At 39.8% G+C, this 17,807-nt stretch overlaps 1 protein-coding gene across 1 annotated transcript in view; it reads left to right on the plus strand.

Moving 5' to 3' along the window:
- EMCN (endomucin) overlaps positions 1 to 17,807 on the plus strand; it is a 54,196-nt gene that overhangs the window by 22,192 nt on the left and 14,197 nt on the right. The window contains exons 5-10 of the mRNA XM_062574176.1: positions 3,266 to 3,388; positions 10,178 to 10,210; positions 13,286 to 13,351; positions 14,597 to 14,692; positions 16,473 to 16,497; positions 17,603 to 17,664. Of these exons, the coding sequence (XP_062430160.1) occupies positions 3,266 to 3,388; positions 10,178 to 10,210; positions 13,286 to 13,351; positions 14,597 to 14,692; positions 16,473 to 16,497; positions 17,603 to 17,664 (405 nt within the window). The remainder of the gene's footprint in view (positions 1 to 3,265; positions 3,389 to 10,177; positions 10,211 to 13,285; positions 13,352 to 14,596; positions 14,693 to 16,472; positions 16,498 to 17,602; positions 17,665 to 17,807) is intronic.

Raw genomic sequence — 17,807 nt, forward strand, 5'->3', positions numbered from 1 at the left:
CTGTCAGGAGTCCACAGAGCATCACATCATGAGTACCGTTTCCAGTCCTTTAGGCTTGACAGAGGTTCCTGACTTGCGGGTATCAGATCGGCACAGCCACCTGGAACTAAACCTTACTGACAGGTAGAGCTCCTGGCATGGGAAAAAATGCTAATAAGGAATGGCATGCCTGTCTGTGCAGCTTAGTTCCAGGTGCTGCTCTGAACCGATACCCTGAAAAAGTTGGGAGTAGGTCAAATTACAAACCTCCGGAATGTTGCAAGAAAGGGTTTTCCTGTGGGTGGTATAGTCCATCATAAAAATATGCATTCACGTGGAGATACGAGCTTCAGTTGCAAACGGCTACAGGTATAGGTTCTGCAAGTAGGATGGCTCAGGGTGTGAAGTCTTAATCAAAGCCTTTCTTTTCTGTTCCTGTTGTTTTCCCTTTTCACAAGCTGGTGTTCAGTCTGTCTCTGGTTGCTTGGATTTCAACTTATTTTTAAAGCCCTTCATTTATAACAGAAAATAAAAACTTTTATTTTGATTAATTAACCTAAAAACAGAAGGTTGTGTCTGCATAACCTACACCTCTTGAGTAAAGAGGAACATTGAATAAGACGTTGAGAACTGGTCTGGGCCAAAAGACTTCACTGTATTTTCATTTTATTTTAAGAAAAAATGGAAAAACTGTGTGTATGAAAACAAATGTTAGTGTTTTAAGACAAAAATTTGGCCTACACTGCAAGAAGGTCATGGTTTGGCTTCGGTGCAAAGGAGTGGGACAGGACATAGTGTAGGGGTTTTTGGATAGGACATAGTGTAGGGACTTTGCAGATGTATGGCCAGCCCTTGTGCGATACAGACAGGTTCCAGAATTGCTATATGGCTGGCTTGGCTACAGAAATCTGTCTGTTTTCACAGGCCAAGTCACACCACAGGTTGGCACTTTGAAATATTATTGACTTTACTAGCCAGTTCTGGGCAGTATGTACATCCGCAATAGCAGTGCAGGGTGGGGAGGAAAGTTTCTCCCTGAAGACAACACAGGCCTGGTAAGACCGCTGCTCTTAAAAGCAGAAGAGAGAACATGAAAGTTGGCCACTATCTCATATTTTTCACTAGCTTCTCCCCTCTTTTTTTTATTGTCCTTATGGAACTGAGGCAAAAATTGAAGGTGCCTCTATCGCATCTGATTTTTGATAAAAATCAGACATTTCTTTGTTTTCTAATGGAGACCACCACTTTCTGTACTTCAATCCTTGCTGAGAGCTTCAGTGAATGATCACATTCACACAGCAGAGATGTGACAAGGCTTCCAGTCTCTGCTACTATTTCTGTGGCTGCTGTCACCTTTCATTACAGACTCAGAAAAAGCCCTCAATGCTCCATACTCTGTAAAATCATGCAAAGGAATTTTTTTTTTTAAAAAAAAAAAAAAAAGATCTTCAGTATTCTTTCCTTCTGCAGCCCGTAAGTACAATCTCTCCCTCTTTCTGTTCAGGCTCTGTTTGTTATCTTGGAAACCAACAATTAGTCTTATTTATTAACAGGAGGGATGAAATCCACTAGTTCACATTTAGTCAAAAGAGTGATGTCACTTGTGCAGTCTAGACCCCAAAGCAAAATTTTAAGTAGTTTCACTCCACAGCAAGTTGCACCTGCAAACAAGAATGCCTAGACTGGGATACCTGAAGTTATTATCCTTTTGACAAATACGTGTTGAGAACAGTGGTTAACACACTGTCATTTATCTCATCAAAATACCTGCTGGGAGAGCTGCATCACCACCTAGGAGTTCTGCAACTGTAGCAATCAGCCCCATTCGGACAGCTATTTTACAATCTTTGCAGTTTTACAATTTTATTCATAATCAGCTGTTGACAACAAGCCCATTAAATGATGACGTGACTGCTTCGGCAGCAGCAGCCATTCTCCTCTGCTGTGCTGCTTTTCTGTGAATCCAGGCCTCCCTCTGTCAGACAGGCAGAAATCTCTGTTGCAGCTGGCTAAGCCAGAGCATGATGAATTACTGCAGCGATGGATGTGTCAGTGGGGACGGCAGAAGTGAGTCACCACGTGCCCGCACAGAGTCCCCCGCCTTTTCCAGCAGAGAATGTGGGCACCGCATTAAGGGCTTATGCCATCTCCTGCTTTTGAGATCAAATTAAACCTTGCATAGATATGAGTTAAGGGATTTACCAAAAAGGCAGATTTCTAGCACAGTGCTTTCAGTATTGCTATTGCATATATGAGCAATGGCTGGATATGGATGCTTCTGTTCCCATAGGCTTTTGTCACAGAAGCTATTCGATCTACTAAATGTGTTGTTGGTAGAGCCTTTACAGTGTATGAGGCGTAAGGCCTGGATACTGCTTAAGTCCCACTTCAAAGCCACAAGTCAGCAGAGAATTATGTTGCTAGGATTTATTCTTATAGTTGTATAGTGGAATTAAGGGAACCTTCCCTGTGAGGCTGCATTTCTCATCTCAGGAGTGGTGAAAACTTGCACACAGAATTTGTACCTTAGCATGTCCACTTCACCCCTTGACATCAGGAATGAAGCCTGATCTGCAGTCCCCTGAAATAAGTGTAAAAAGCTTCACACAAAACTGTAGATAAAGACATAAGTCATATCTGGTGCTATCTGTAAGTAGCAGAAAGAATTTCACCCAAACTGAATTAAAAAATGAAATGAAAATGAGATCATCTCTCCCCTCCCCTCCTGATCCCCTACTGAGAAATATACAGCGTACAGCACATGTTCCCGAGAACAATCTGTTCTCACAGCTCCTAAACACAAGCAGAGTGCTTAGAGCTGGGCTGCTGCCAGGATTGACAGGACGTGGAGAACGTTTGATCCCGATGGGAAAACAGCTCTCTGGGGGGTTACGAGAAAACTGGCTGCCTCCCTCCTCATTTCTCCCACACACCTGATTATTTTGCACAGTTTGTAAGGCACATTTGTGTTTGAATGTCTCAGTGCATGAAGGATTACTGCTAGCCTGGTTTTCTCTTCATTCTCCTATCACACGCTTTTACTGACTCACTCCTATGATAAGGGAGCGACAAGAGGGTTTCTGTTACTGCTTTTACAAGCCTGTACATGTTGGGGGGGTAGGGGAGCTCTTATTTTTTTTAATTGGTGTAAAGTTAAATTTTAACATTTAAAGTTTCAGTCTAAAATAACTGCAGTAAGAACTAAAAGTGCAAAAGTTTGTGTTTAGAGATCCCTTCCATGATGAGAAATCTTCAGGTGTATCTGACCTGGTTGTCTCATTTCCAGCTACACAAGCAAATGAAACACAATCAGCACAAAATGGGACTTTGGCTGCTTCATCTACCAAGGGACCCTCCTTGCTTCCTACAACTGCTCAACAAAAAACAACTTTTGCTCCTGAAACCTCAAGTAAGTCTTGAAAACACATACTATTTCCTTATCCAAATGGTTGAAAAGATGCAAATAATTTTGAATCCCTTCTTCATTTGTCATGTATTGTTCTGGAATAATAGCCTCTCCTTATTTGTGAGTGATGTGATGTTGAATCCATGTCATCTAGTTATGCCGTTACAAGTGGTGATGGGCAAACTTCAGAAGATTCAGTCTGGATATTCAATGTCATTGTAAGAGGATATAAATTATAGAAGATAATAGAAATCCTTACACATGCTGCATGTGGTCATTGTGTAACATTCACTGACAGAGGCGGTCATTGAGATAAATCCTCTGGCTGCAAAGCAGAGGAAAACAGCTATAATTTTTATTACTGTTAATAAATCTGGAGGGCAAGCTAATGCATATTACCAATTAAATGACATTGTTCAAAGTACAACATGGTCACATGCAAGGTCAAAAAATATCAATCCTTCTCAACTCCCATCAAACTTTATTGTTTTGCCAGGTATGTTTATCCACTAAGCAACTTCGTGGCAAAGGCAGATGCCAGGTCATAAGAGTGATAATTTATTATGCTTTTATCTAACTTAGCTTTGCTAGATTTTGAAGAATAATAAATCACTTAGGTTTTCTAAAGATCTCTTGAGCCCTCACTCAGTGCTTGCTCTCAGCTACATATGCTCTCATCTAAACCCAATGAGGACACAGATTTTGTTTGTATATCCCAATTATTATCACACAGCATCCTCCAAGAGAGATAAGACCCTGTACAACTGTCTAGACTGCTGTATGTGGGAGCTAAGCATGGGAGACAAGAATGAGTCCTCCATAACATTTTGTGGTGGTTAAACTAAGCATGGCAAATGTGTGTGCACTGTGATTTTCTCATGGAGGATGGGACTCGATATAAAACAGCAGTAATATCATATGCTCAGTACATACTGAAACAGTCAGAGCACAAAAAGTTGTAATAATAATAAGCATTTTAGAAATGTTGAATTTTGTTCATTTTTAATCCAGTGCCACTGATTTAGGTATCTTTATTTCAATAAGTTGGTGCCCCATAATACATATATTGTGAGCTGTAGTCACCTGAATATCCTATTATGTTTAGTGTCTTTTAGCAGACACACACAGTATGGAAACCTTACCCTTGTTATGTTGGAATAACACGGTAACTTAAAATATATTTTATGGAAGTTTCTTCCTTCTCACACAGGTAAATTCTCCGGGTTAAAATGAATATGTAATATCTATACACTTATGGGTTATGTGTATTGAATTACCTATTATATTATTTGTACAATTATATTCTACATTTAAAATTTCCCCAGAAAGCTTTTCATCCTTCCATGTGTCTGTTTGTGAAAATCATCATCTAACTAAGCTCACTTTGCTCTAAAACCAATAAATCTTCATTAGCTCAGGGACTATCCAAGAAGCCAGGACTCTAATTGCCTGTCTGAGAAAGAAAGAGACCATCTATCGTGGGCCACTCAGTCTAGGTCCTTGGCACAGCCAGTACTTTGAGTTCCCATAAAATTGCTGTTTCAAAATCACTTTCTAACTCACCAAGGCTTCCACTTTTATACCCTCCCTGTCTCCTCACAGAAATAGCCTCAGGCTTCTCTGTTTCATCTTAAATATGCAAGAAATCCCTTTACTCACCTTGATGAGTTAGCTAGCTTATCTGTAATGGCGGCACCTTTAGACCATCACTGTTCCCTTCTCCTTGTGCAAGTTAAAGACTTAAAAATATTTGGCTGACTCTAAACAAGTTTCACCTCACATGTGCAATTGCTTGGGGCCAGAGGAAGCCACAGACAGCACTCTAATAACTTTAAAAATATTGCAAGTGTGGAGCCAATTGTTTGGATTTGCACTAAGACCAGTAGAAATACTGCATATCTCACCGAGATTAGATTTTTCCTCTACAGCTCTGTAAAATTTCATGTTCAGGTACTTCTCTAGAGATATGGATACCTTTTTGTTCAGCAGAGCAGAGGCTGGTATGCAAAAGGGGCTCACGCTGCAGCCTGTAGGGATAGTAGAGCTTGGAATCTGAAGGCACAGCTTCTGTGTGGGAGCTCAGGGGTACACAAATTAGTGTGAAATTGGTTCAAAACAGCACATTTCTGTTGGATTTGTTCAACCAAAATATTTCAGCTGGCTAACCTCAATCCAAAGTAATATATTTAATTTTGAGGCCATTTTTCACACAAAAAAATGCCATTTTTGTGAAAATTTCTGTTCTTGCTGGGGAAATATGAAAAGAAAAGCAGATTTTGAGGAGAAATTTCCAGCCAGCCATATCAGGGTGTGGGAGGAGTACCACAGAGAGCTGGAGAGCAACTGAAACGAGTGGGGGAGCCTTGGAAAGAACTTGGAGAAACATCAGAGAACAGTATTGCTGTATTAAAAAGACGAACCAGCCAACCCCAGAGGAGGGGCTGCATAGTGCTCAGCCAGGCTACAGAAGGGAATAAGGACTGTTTTTAGCAGAGGACAAGCTACGTGCCTGCCTGTGACACATGTACTTCTTCGGCTTTTGCTGTGTCTGTCATGTATAATATACCTCCTACTCATTCTCTGCCTCCACAAAGGAATGCTTGCTAAAACTTAATTTTCTCATTTTGTTTAATTAATGAAAAATAGGAGATTTAATGGATCCCTCAGAGTCTACATACATCTGAGAAACAGCAGCTGTTGTATCTTTTCATACTGCAACCTAAACAACAAAAAATCCATAAAGCAGTATTAGAGTAAGTTCACCCAGCAGGTTGTTAAGATCAAATGATCTATTATAATAAACTGTCAAATGAATCAACCTGCTGCATCTATTGATATCTTTATTGCACTCCTCAAATTATAAATCCTACTCACTTGATTTGCAGGAGGCATCTTCCTCAGAAAAATTCTTATGAGTAAGTCAAGCTAGGTTTGACTCTTTCTATGCATAGACTGTGTAAGAACTCTGGATAGTGAAATTAGGTAAAAATTACTTCAGTGTCCTCACAAAAAGAAACATGTGAGAATCAAAGAGCTTGGGACATGGAAAATGTAGCAAAGCTTCAGTTAATACAGTTATAGATCTACCTCATGGTTAGGATAAGGAGGGATTTTCAAGGTTCTTAATTTTGCTTTGATTTATATTGCGGTATCCCCTCTGAGTAATCAGCCAAATTTATTCATTTGTTTTGCCAGTGAACACAGTTTCATGTGGCTGCCCTCCAAAAAACAGAAGCAGCAAACTGCAGGATATCAAGGCTGTTTAGGTAGCAGACCTCTGAGGATAGAGTAGGGAGAGGTTAGTTACCAGTTCTTTCTCCATCTGTCAAGCTTCTGAACAGCTCCAAATTGACTCAGGCAGGTATTTTCAAATCAAACCACAGTCATTGCCAATTTTTTATCCTTGTCTTCCTTACTGCACAACAAGGACTCAGCACAGTCAGTGTAGTATACCTCACTTTTCATGATGAATCTGGAAACCTTCCCAGATTATTTATGCAGAGCATCTGTCCCCCCCCCCCCCCCCCCCCGCCAACTCCCAGCCCTGAAAGATGTGGTAAGCTACCAACAGACAGCTAGTACAACTATAGTAAATACGTTAGCAGCAAAATGCTGCTTTTCTTTCTGTCTTTCTCTTTCTGTAGAACAGTAGTGCATTGCCCCACTACCAGGAAGGGCACGGGATGATTATTTATAAAATGCAAACTGAAAACACCTACTCACCTGCTTTGATAAGTGCACTTTGTTTATGCAGCAGGGCTGAGCAATCATCGAGCACAGTGTGAGCTAACAGCTTGCTTGCATACTGGAGACAGTGAGGGAAGAGAGGGAAGGGCAAAAAGTTTTTCTTCATTGCCTACTTAAGTTTTCATCCTCTAACAGAATCCAGATGAGGTATCTTTGGGTAAGATGTTTGTCGTTCTATTGTGTATAGACACATGTAGTTTTTAAGAATAAGAGTCAGGAGGAGACAGGAGGCTTCTATAGTCCCTGAACTACAGGAAAGGGACTGTAGTCATGCTATCATGTTTACTACCTGCGATTCACTCTGCCTTCTGGGTTTATTGAAGTGGCAAAAGTTTGGCCAAGATAGCAGCATGAATTCTGAATGTGCCCATGGGTACTGACAGTCTAAAGGTCACCTGGTACTTCCCATTCCTAACATCACCTGCATACAGTTTTGACAAACCTTAAGTCTTTGGGCTGAAATTGCATATCAGCCTCAGTTCTGATAGATTTTTTTTTCTATTTATTTATTTATTCTGATTTCAGCCAAAGTGGTTCACTTTGTTTGCAATACTGAAATCAAGGGAAAACATGTTAGAATCTTGAGAACTTTCCCTAGGAAAGCTCAGCTCTCATCAGACTTTAGAGAAAAGACTTGAAGTTTTGTAGAAAAGTGACTGACTCCTAAGACTTGGCAAGGTCTGCTCCCATCTCCATGACTATGCATGTGCATGCAGGCAGGCAGGCAGGCAGGCACACACACACATACAGTTTTACAGTTTGCTTGATCAACAATTCCTACATGATCACATTGTATTTTTTCCATGCAACCCCACTCACTATTTCCATGCAACCCCACTGCAGGAAAGGCAGTATTCAAGTAATGAGCAATCATTTCATATTTCAAGGGTTCCTTAATGCTGGATTTAATGGCATCACAGAATCAGTAAGGTTGGAAGGGACCTCTGGAGATCATCTAGTCCAATCTCCCAAAGATTTCCTGGTGCTGGTTCCACTGGGGCTTGAACCCAGAACCTTTAGCATGTAAAGCAGATGTGATAACCACTAAACTATATGTGTCCTCCTCCTTTCTGTACTGTGTGTTACTCCAAATCTTCTTTGACAGTAGTTATTAACTTTCTCAAGCTCTTCTTTAGATCTTGTCATTTAATATTACCTAAACATCTTATAAGCATTACCTAATGAATCATCACAGATTTCCTCTATGAGTAAGATGGCACTACTTTTTGCAGATGAATTGCTGAGACGATAAAAAAGCTTTTGTAAAAAATATCCACTGAGTTTTAGGAAGCCAGCATGAGATATAGTGTACCTTCAGAGTACTTAGTATTACTAATATTTAGTATGTTCAAGAAGAGTTCTCACTGCAGACTTCTGAGTGCTTGACTTTTCAACTTGAACAGGCTTTTCATGCATGCTTCTGATTAAAGTGCAATTAAAGCTCTGTCACATGTGTCATTAGGAGAAATGGTTATTTAGACCCCAATGGCTCAAGTGATTCCTGTTTTTAATTGTGTGTTGAGAGGCGGAAACACAATGGCACCCATTCGAATTTTCAAAGAGTATATTCACAGTATTAGAATAGTGTGTTTAACTCATATTACAGCTCCTATTGCAGGAGCTGTATTTGTACAGAGCATCAGTTCACAGCACTGAAAGTGCAGCAAAGGCATAAAAGTGAATTTGTACTCCCCTGGCATACTAGTCTGATGTGGAGTTGTGTAACCCTGGGCACACAGAGGAGATGCTTGATGCCTGCTCTGAGTTATGGCGACTTTTGCAGCATTACCTTTGCTGTCTCCCAACCTGGCACAGCTGTGATGCAGAGGATGTGGCAGTCGGACATGTTCTTCCTAGGAGCTCTCAGTATAAGATCAATTAAGCTATGTTCCCCACAGTCACCTTGACAGAAGCAAACACTGAAAAGATGCAGCGATGGGGCTTTTATGGTGCTATCCAACCTAGAGGAAGCACCCAAACACCCTGATTTACACCTCAGAATAGCAAGCAACTGCTGAGGACATACAGCCTTGGGGTTGCCTTTTTTTTTTTTTTTGCATGGTAGCTTCAGTAATCCAGTGTGAGAGACCTCAACAGTCAGGCAGAGAGCCAGTCACTAGCCTCTGGCAAGAGACAGTCTGTCTCGTACAAACAGATAAATATTTTGCTGCCAGTTCACGCAGGTGGATATTTTCAAAGACACGGATGAGTTAAGTGCCCAGCTTCCTTTGACTACAGAGCGGTCATAGAAGAGATTTAATGTAACATAATAAAAATCACAGTGGGAGTGATGGTTGTCTGTGGCTGGCCTCCAAATGTGAAATATTCACAACCTTCTTAATTTCCAAGCATGCTACAGTCTAGACACATGAATACAGCAGCATACTAACAAAAGCAGGAATTAGTGTTCTGCACCAAAAATATCTGAAGTGAGCGGAGCAGCTGACAGTGGTGGGCCAGTAAGCATTATGCAGAGAGTAATGTAAGGTCCATTGCTTCCTCATTAACAATGCCTCTTAATCCTGCTGCTCAGCAGTCTGCTAGCCAAGAACACTAAGATAATTAATGAAGATTCATTTTTAAAAGGTTTTGTGACACTTGAAGATGTGTCTCAGGAATCTGAATTTTTTTTATTAAAACACTCATAGTATTTGTCAATTAAATGCTAGCTGTTCACTCCAAAGTTTCTATTTGGTTTTGACAGGAGAAATTTTTTAGGAACGTTATCAATTAATTCAGGATTTTCTCCTCTTGAGTAGAACAGCAACCCAGTGTGGGCTGCGCTTTGGATTCTAGTTCAGTTTATAAGCGACTTCTGCAGACTTTGATAGCTCTGATTTTTTGAGCTCATGAACAGTGTCAGCAGGGCAGCCATAGGCAGCCACCGTTCCAGGACAGTGTTTATTGTGCAGTTACAGAGCACATTGTTAGAGTCTGCCAATTTGCATGATATTCAAAACTCTCCTTGCTTTCTCCTCCCTATAAGCAAGGACATCTAATCTTAAAACAGTTACTAAGAAAGCTGTTCCTTCTGTTTTATTACAGGCCTTCCTGTGAAGTCCACAGCAGGACCAAAAAGTAAGAGTCACAGAAGGGTTTGATCTTTGCACACTTACTAAAAGGGCTGGCTTGAGGTGAGAGGGAGGCAGACTGAGGAAAGGAAATGCTGAGGGAAGTAAGAGGCTCCAAGGGAAGAATGAATTGAAGTGTAACACTGAGAAGTAGATGAGTGATGCTTAAGTTGTAACAATGAGAAACTTCTGTGAACTCAACTGAATGCCATGTTGGACCATAAAATATTGAAAAGATAACACAGCATGAGCAAAAAAAAAAAAAAAAAAAAAAAAAAAAAAATCAGGCCCAGCAAATCACGTCATGCAATGGGAAATTGATATAAAAGTACAGTATTTACCAAGGAGCTTGTTCCTGCTGGTGGCTCTCATTGCTTGTGCTATAGTTAGAACAAGCAATAAGAACTGCCCAGAGTAAGGCAGCAGTTTCCTGTGCTACTGAACCAGTATTGTGCTATTTCCTTTTCTTTGGGTTTATCAGGAAGCAGTCTGCTCTGTACTGGTCCCTGCAGTTCCTGCTGCTGCTGCTAACAGTTTGTCCCTCCTGTTATCACGATGAATCTATTACTCTAATTAATTGTTATTCACATTCCACATCATTCCATAGCTGGAAAATATCTTCCAGATTCACTCTGCAGATCCAGAGAATACAGATAGGTGGGCTGGCTTGTGAGAGAATTTTAACTAATAAAGTGGATAACTGAATTAAAGGTTTTAATTCCTTAATCCATTTTATTAATTCAATAGTATTTCTTTTTAGCCATTGTATTTCTTATTGATGGTCTCATATAGTTAAAACACTGACATATGGATTCCTCTTTTCTGCAATACTCACATTTAATAGAGAGATCTAGGAAAATAACCTGCGGATTTGAATCTTCAGTTTTTCCCAGAGGAGTTGTTAGACAAATACAGAGGATACACATTCATGTTTTTCGGTGTAATTTTTTTTTTCTATTGATATTTTCAAACAGTATCCAGGATAAGTCATTGCTGCAATAATTGCCTGCTTGCCCTATATATCCTGTAGTGTATCAGGTAAGGTAATGGGGCAGTAGTATTCCCCTGGGAAATCTGAAGCAATCACATGGAATTATCAATGCATAAGAATTATTTATGTCACCTCCTGATGGTTCACACGTTCCATCCCTGCATTATCATCTCTCAGCAGATAGGCACCACAGGGGAGGTGACTTCTACTTTAAAGAAACATAGTGCTTTTTCAGAGATAAGGGCTCAGACAATGATTGTTTCCTATACTACAGCATCAGAAGGTCTCAGCTAAAACTGTATTGGTTTGGCACCTTGCAAACACATAGTAAGTGATTATTTCTCCCCAAGAGGTTTCACAAACTTACACCAGAATACCCACCCCCAAAAAAAAGGAAACAAAACAGAGAAGACAAACAACCTGCCCAAAATTCAAATGGCTGCACAACAGCATAACAAATATTAGAACACAGTCCTCACAAATCCTTACCTTTGCAGTACCATCCATGTTGCATTTTAAGCAGAATGTGGCTTCTAGTTATCTGGAAAATCCAGTGTACTTGCATATCCAGCAAACCTGTGAAGAAACTAGCCCCTGGATCTCCTCTGCTTTACTCCTCTTGTGTCAAGTGACATATCTGCATACATTACATATTTGAATGGACATGTATGTTGTGAGAATGGAAATAGGGGTGAAAGGAGAAGAATGGAGAAAAAAAGAGTCTCCAAAACATTCATTGATACTGGACCTGAGTTTAGAATTTGTGCAGCAAGCAGAGGAGTATTGGCTTGGCATTGTTTGTTAACAATAATTCAGTAGACTAGAATTACAAGTACTGCCTGTGCAAAGGCTTCCATAAAAATGATAGGCCTGTAATTCAGAAGCTTCCCAGTAGAGAATTGAATCCTGGCTCTCAGAATGGCCCTGGAAATTGATTTGAATGATTCAGTTAATTTCATGACTCAGTTTTCACCCATCAAGTTGTACTTTCTTCTGTTCTTTGGAGAAGAACTGTGCATCCCTACAAGTGCACAGGGCATATCTATCTGTACACCCGACCAACAGATCAGTGACTGGGACAGAGCCTCAGTGGGTGCATCCATGTTATAATTACTCATATACAAAAAGAGCTATACTCTCTGCTACTATCTCCATTTAACAGACCTTCTTCCCAAGGCACTATTGTTTAGAGCCACATTTGTTATTATAATGAGCAACAGAAATGTTTGGCCTTACATTATGATGTTGATGCTAGGCATCTAGCTATCTATTTATGCAGTTAATGATTGGCTTTTTCAATGGTAGTAAACACAGGTATACTCAAGCCTCCTTTCAATATGGAATATAATCTTGTGTGTATGTAATGTTACTAGGGAAGCACAGAAGTTTGCTTTTTCCTTTTGCTCTCTTGCAGTTCAGTGATTCTGTTTTTATTCAGACTATTTGGAACAAAGTGATAAACATCTTGTGATAAAGTGATAAACCTGACTGAAATTCAAATTGGCATATAAAGAGAGAAACACATTCTGTAAAATCTTGCCTTAAAAAAGTCCCAGAGGCTCCCAACAATCATTGCTGTCTCCAACCATGGCAAAGAGCATACACATGCTTTCATAACACTTGACTCTCAAAAAAATTTCACCTCTGAATGTCTTTGTTTACTATTAGCATTTTTTACTATTAATAGTGAGTGAATTATTTTGATGTTTCTTCTTTTGGAGGCAGGTCTAATGTTCACTCTCTTGCTTATTTATTTGTGCGTCAAGAGATCTCTCTAAAGTCAAACAGTATCTTAACCTCCTAAAATTGAAAAAGTTTGTAGTTCATGCTCTGTAGGTAAGTAAGCAGATGGTCCTAGGGAAGACAATCCATATGAAGTGCTTTTTTCTCCTAGGTCACACTAAATAAACTTTTCTATCTGCTTGCCAAACTATTCAGGTATTATTAAGAACATGTTTATCACTGGAGCACACAATGGCTACAGAATTCAGAACACAACAACTGTATGGGAAGGGTAAGGAAAGAGAGGGGAAGATGAGCTCTGACAATAATACGTTAACCTAGCAGGCAATGTTTCTTCTGCAAATCTAGGTTTTAGCAGTCCTGGAAGCAGCTCTGGAGAAGAGAAAATGCCAGAGGATACCATCCATTATTCTAGTGAGTGTTCCTACTTTATTGTCCATCTCTTGAGTTTTCAGTAGATCTGTTTGGCTCTAGGTGAGTGATCAGAGTAGCAGAGAAATAAAACTGGCAGTTTTATCTTGGTCTTTACCAGAGCGTAGACTTTATTACAAACCCATTTTAAATGTCTGTAATAAAACTCCTCTCAAAGAGAAACAGAGCTTAACAAGTTGATACCATTCTCACTGGAGAACAGCTTAATTATTCCTAAGGACTGAGGTCAAAGTGATACAACTGGAAAAAATCTGAACAGTCATCTCCTGAGAGAGAAGACACAAGGAAATATAAGGAAATATGCAGTCCCTGGCCTGTAGCCCCTGGGCCCAGGGCAGAGCCACCCTTACAAGCCAGCAGGCTAGAGCCTGCTAAATTTGCATGTGGCAGGGTGCTGCCAAAAAAAAAAGAAAAAAAAAAAGAGAGAGAGAAAGAGAGAGAGAGATAAATGGAGAGAAACTGGGTCTGTATGTTTCCCCCAGCAAAGCTTCTCTTCATTACATAATTCTTTCCTTTTTATTTCTTGGCTGGGAAACACCTGTCAGGAAATGGCAGATGGTGGGAAATAATAAAAGGAAAGAAATGTCCTCATTTAAAAAAGAGAGCTTGCATTTTCTATCCCTGGTTATAAGTGCTGTGGGGAATGTCGCTAAATTATGTAATTCCTTGGTGTCTTTTGGTGCTTACAATGTTAAAAGAAAAATAATTACTTTAGTCACTGAATTTCAGATGAGTCTTGTCCCCCCCCCCCAAAAAAAAAAGTCACATGCAGCAAGAATTTGCTCCTGAAACACAATTTGCTCCTGTTTTGTAAAACCTTTGGGGGCCATTGACACTGGAGTGAATCATGAATATTTTGATCAAGATTACAGTGTTCCCACCAGGGAAGATGTTAAAACCTTACTCTCCTACAGAAACATAGCTGCAAGTTGGCTCTGAAGGGCTGTGCGTCTGCCGGGGATGCCAGGCTGGGGAATGACTAAGGATGGGGGAGGGAAGGGGCCTAAATCTTCCCTTCAAAAAGACTGCAAGCCTGACACTCAGTGGGTGTGTGAGGAATAACAGGAGCAACAAATTATCCAGCTCCTGAGAAATTCATAGTTTGATGAAGTTGCTATGGAAGGAGAAGCTAGAGATTCTTCTTGAATTTGTGCATGTGAGTGCATGTGCAGGTTAGTAATGCAAGCAAGAGGCAGCAGGCAAAATGATATTCGCCCTCTTTTTCAGGTGTTATCTTGCCAATTGTGATCACCTTGATAGTAATCACCCTTTCTGTCTTCTCTCTGGTGGCTTTGTACAGAATGTGCCAGAAGAAAACACCAGGTATTTTGCTTTCTCTGTGTGGGGGGGACAAGGGAAATGAGAACCACTAAGCTTTTTATTATTAAAAGATCTCTGGGATTTTTTAGAGTGCCATAGCCATAGATGTTGCTGTAGTCTGATAAGAAATCTTCCTGATTTAAAAGTGTTTGCCTAAAATAGGAAAGAAACACTTCATTTTCAAAATCAGTGTGAAGAATAGAGGGAGTAAAAATGTCTGTAATTTTTGAAGAACATATAAAGCCTTAAAGCTTTTTGTTTCCCCTTTTGCAGGTACGAAGTGTTAACAAACAGCTGTGCTAACACAATCAGTTAACTTAGTGGAAAACAAAGATGCAAAATAAGTTTGGAGATACTGTTAAGAAAATCACCTGTATTCATTTCATATCTGCTCCAAATGCAGGCAAAGGAAAATCAATGCTTTCTTTTAGGAAATATTCAATATTTGTAGTATTTATATATGTATATTATTTTCCAGTTATAGTATACACATGGGCACAAAATCCCCGAACAGACACTATTTTTATAAATAGACAGTCATTTTGACAGATCAGCCAAAGCCAGTACCTGCCTGTCTGTGAAATACTTAACATAATGGAGATGATATAACACCATTAAATTCTATTTGCCAAGTATTCTACAGAGTTGCCAGAGTGGGCCATAGGCAAATGTAATTCTCCATTAAATTAATATGTATATCTGAATCCAGACTGTGTTTTTTCTCTCCCTATGAGATGACATTAGTTAAGAGATCTCTGCAGAACCTTAACTGTGAAATTTCCGGGCCTTGGGAATATAAACTCACAGGGTATTGAAGCTGTAGCTCAAGCAAAATTGCATGTCACAAACAATTTAGCAAATGACATGCAGAACCAAATAAAAACAGGATATTGATCCCTGCTTAGAAAATTACTGAATATTCAGAATCAAGAGGTAAAGATATTGGTTGAAGAAAGTTTCTTTGCCAGGCCCCCATCACATACAAATGCCAGCACACAGAGAACTAGTAAATTTGCTTGGAAACTACAGTAGACATCTGTGGTCCTTTTATTTTTTTTTTTCTTCTTTTTTTTTTTTTCTTTTTTTTTTTTCCCCAGGATTTGCTCAGGTCTATCTGGTTTGCTTCCCCTGCAGACTGAAAGCACTATGACTGGTGCAGTAGAACACAAATTAGCTCTATGTCTCTGATACAACCCCCTAACCCCATCCATCTGTCCGCACTTGCACGTTAGAATAAAATATGTTCAGTATATGATTCATTCTGGAGGAGAAATGCATTTCTTGTTGGTTGGGATGACAGGCTACAACTGGGAAACCTTCAAACCGTGACAACCGTGGTTGGTGAGCAATTAGCAGGCCCTTTGCTGCACAGTCTTTGCTCAAGGACTGCTAATCTAGACTCCATTCCCAAATTTCCAAGAGCTAGGCCAAAGATGAAAACTGGACACTTAACTGCCAGTTTAAGAACCTTGGTCTGAAAACTGGGAGCAATAATTATTTCTGCTATGCTCTTCACAAGCCACACATCTTTCTCCTTAGGTTCCAGAAATACTGGATTGAACAGTATCAGTTCACTTACAAAGCTAACATGGTGTTCTGTTGAGAAAAGGAACCAGAAAAGTACCAGTTACCATTCCTACTGATTGACTGTGTTAAAGTACTTAATGCAATACCATGGAATCGCACCATGTCTTCTGCTGGAGACAGCAATAGCTGTGTCTAAATGTTTTACTTAACTGAGTTCTAGCAGTCAAAATGATACTAACTTTGTTTCTTTTTCCAGAGAGACAAGAGAATGGAACTGAACAGTAGGTTGAATCCTGTCTTTGTGTTTCTTTAAGATCACATGGCGCTTGTGAATGCAGCAGATTCTGCATTTGCTTTTCTTTGATCTTTCTCTATTTAGACACAATAAGAGATTGCTGCCCCCAAAGAACTGCTGTTGAAAGTGATGTGCTTGCAGTTCTTGTACACCTGTTACACCTGTAGGCACGATAACCAGCTGTCCCAGCACGGACAGAAATGTGATGCCTTGAGCTGTTTTGCAGGGGATCCTTTTGAAACAGATAAATGGTTTATCATGTGCCACAGAGCCCAGATCATTGGCCCAGTCTTTCTTCTTCTTCTTCTTCTTTTTTTTTTTTTTTTTTGCCCTTTCATTTTCTTTTCCCATATTTTTTATCTTTTCCTTTCTCTTTTCTCTTCTCCTTTCCCTTCTCCTCTTTTTTTTTTTTTTTTTTTTTGGTAAGTTTTCTTTTTCTTTACTGCTTTTTATTCTTATTTCTTTTCTTTCTCTCATATTCGCTATTGTTTTATATTCCTATGTCACAGTTTCCTCTATGTTGTCCCATTTTCTTTACACCTGCCCATTTGCACAAGCTCAGCTAAAATGCTATTAGCGTAAGGCATTTCAAGAGAGTGAAACTGCAACAGATTCATTACAAATTCATACTATACTTGAAGCCACCTAGTCTAGCTGTGGTCTCTGTGTTTTGTATGATCAAAACCAAAATTTGATCAGATAGATTCTCTGGACATCTGAAGTGATCCTATTTTCATTTCAGCATTGCTAGGAGCATTGTATTGACGGAGGAGGAAGATGACCCCCTCTTTTCCCACAGATGTACTTCTGCTATGGAGCATTAAATTGCATCTGGAGTCATGCAAATTGATTTATTACACATTTCAAGAAAACGGTCTTTTCAGAGATACTGGTATATGGTCTTTTGCACCAATGAGTCCTACACATGATCCTAGGCAAAGCCCAATTCAAGCCCATAGTGGTTGTCAGCATGCTGGAGTGCACTGGCCTAGGTGCTCTCTCTGCATTGTAATCCTACAGTTTTGTTTAGCTGACTGATGTACCAGAGCTGCATGCTGACTCTCTGCTTAAATGTCTCTTGACTTCAACAGGCCCCAATCAGACAAAGAGGGCGTGAAACTTCTTTCTGTAAAGACAACTTCTGCTGAGACTGGTGAGTGTTCTGCACGTGCATGTACATGTGTCTATCTGTGTGTCAGAGCCCACAGACCAGTTTGGAAATATCAATTCCAATAGTAAAACCATCTTCAGTTCCTGTCAGGTTAAAGTCACTGCAAAGGATTCCCCCTATAGTAT

The sequence above is a fragment of the Rhea pennata genome, chromosome 4, assembly GCF_028389875.1.
Source record: "Rhea pennata isolate bPtePen1 chromosome 4, bPtePen1.pri, whole genome shotgun sequence".
Taxonomy (NCBI): domain Eukaryota; kingdom Metazoa; phylum Chordata; class Aves; order Rheiformes; family Rheidae; genus Rhea; species Rhea pennata.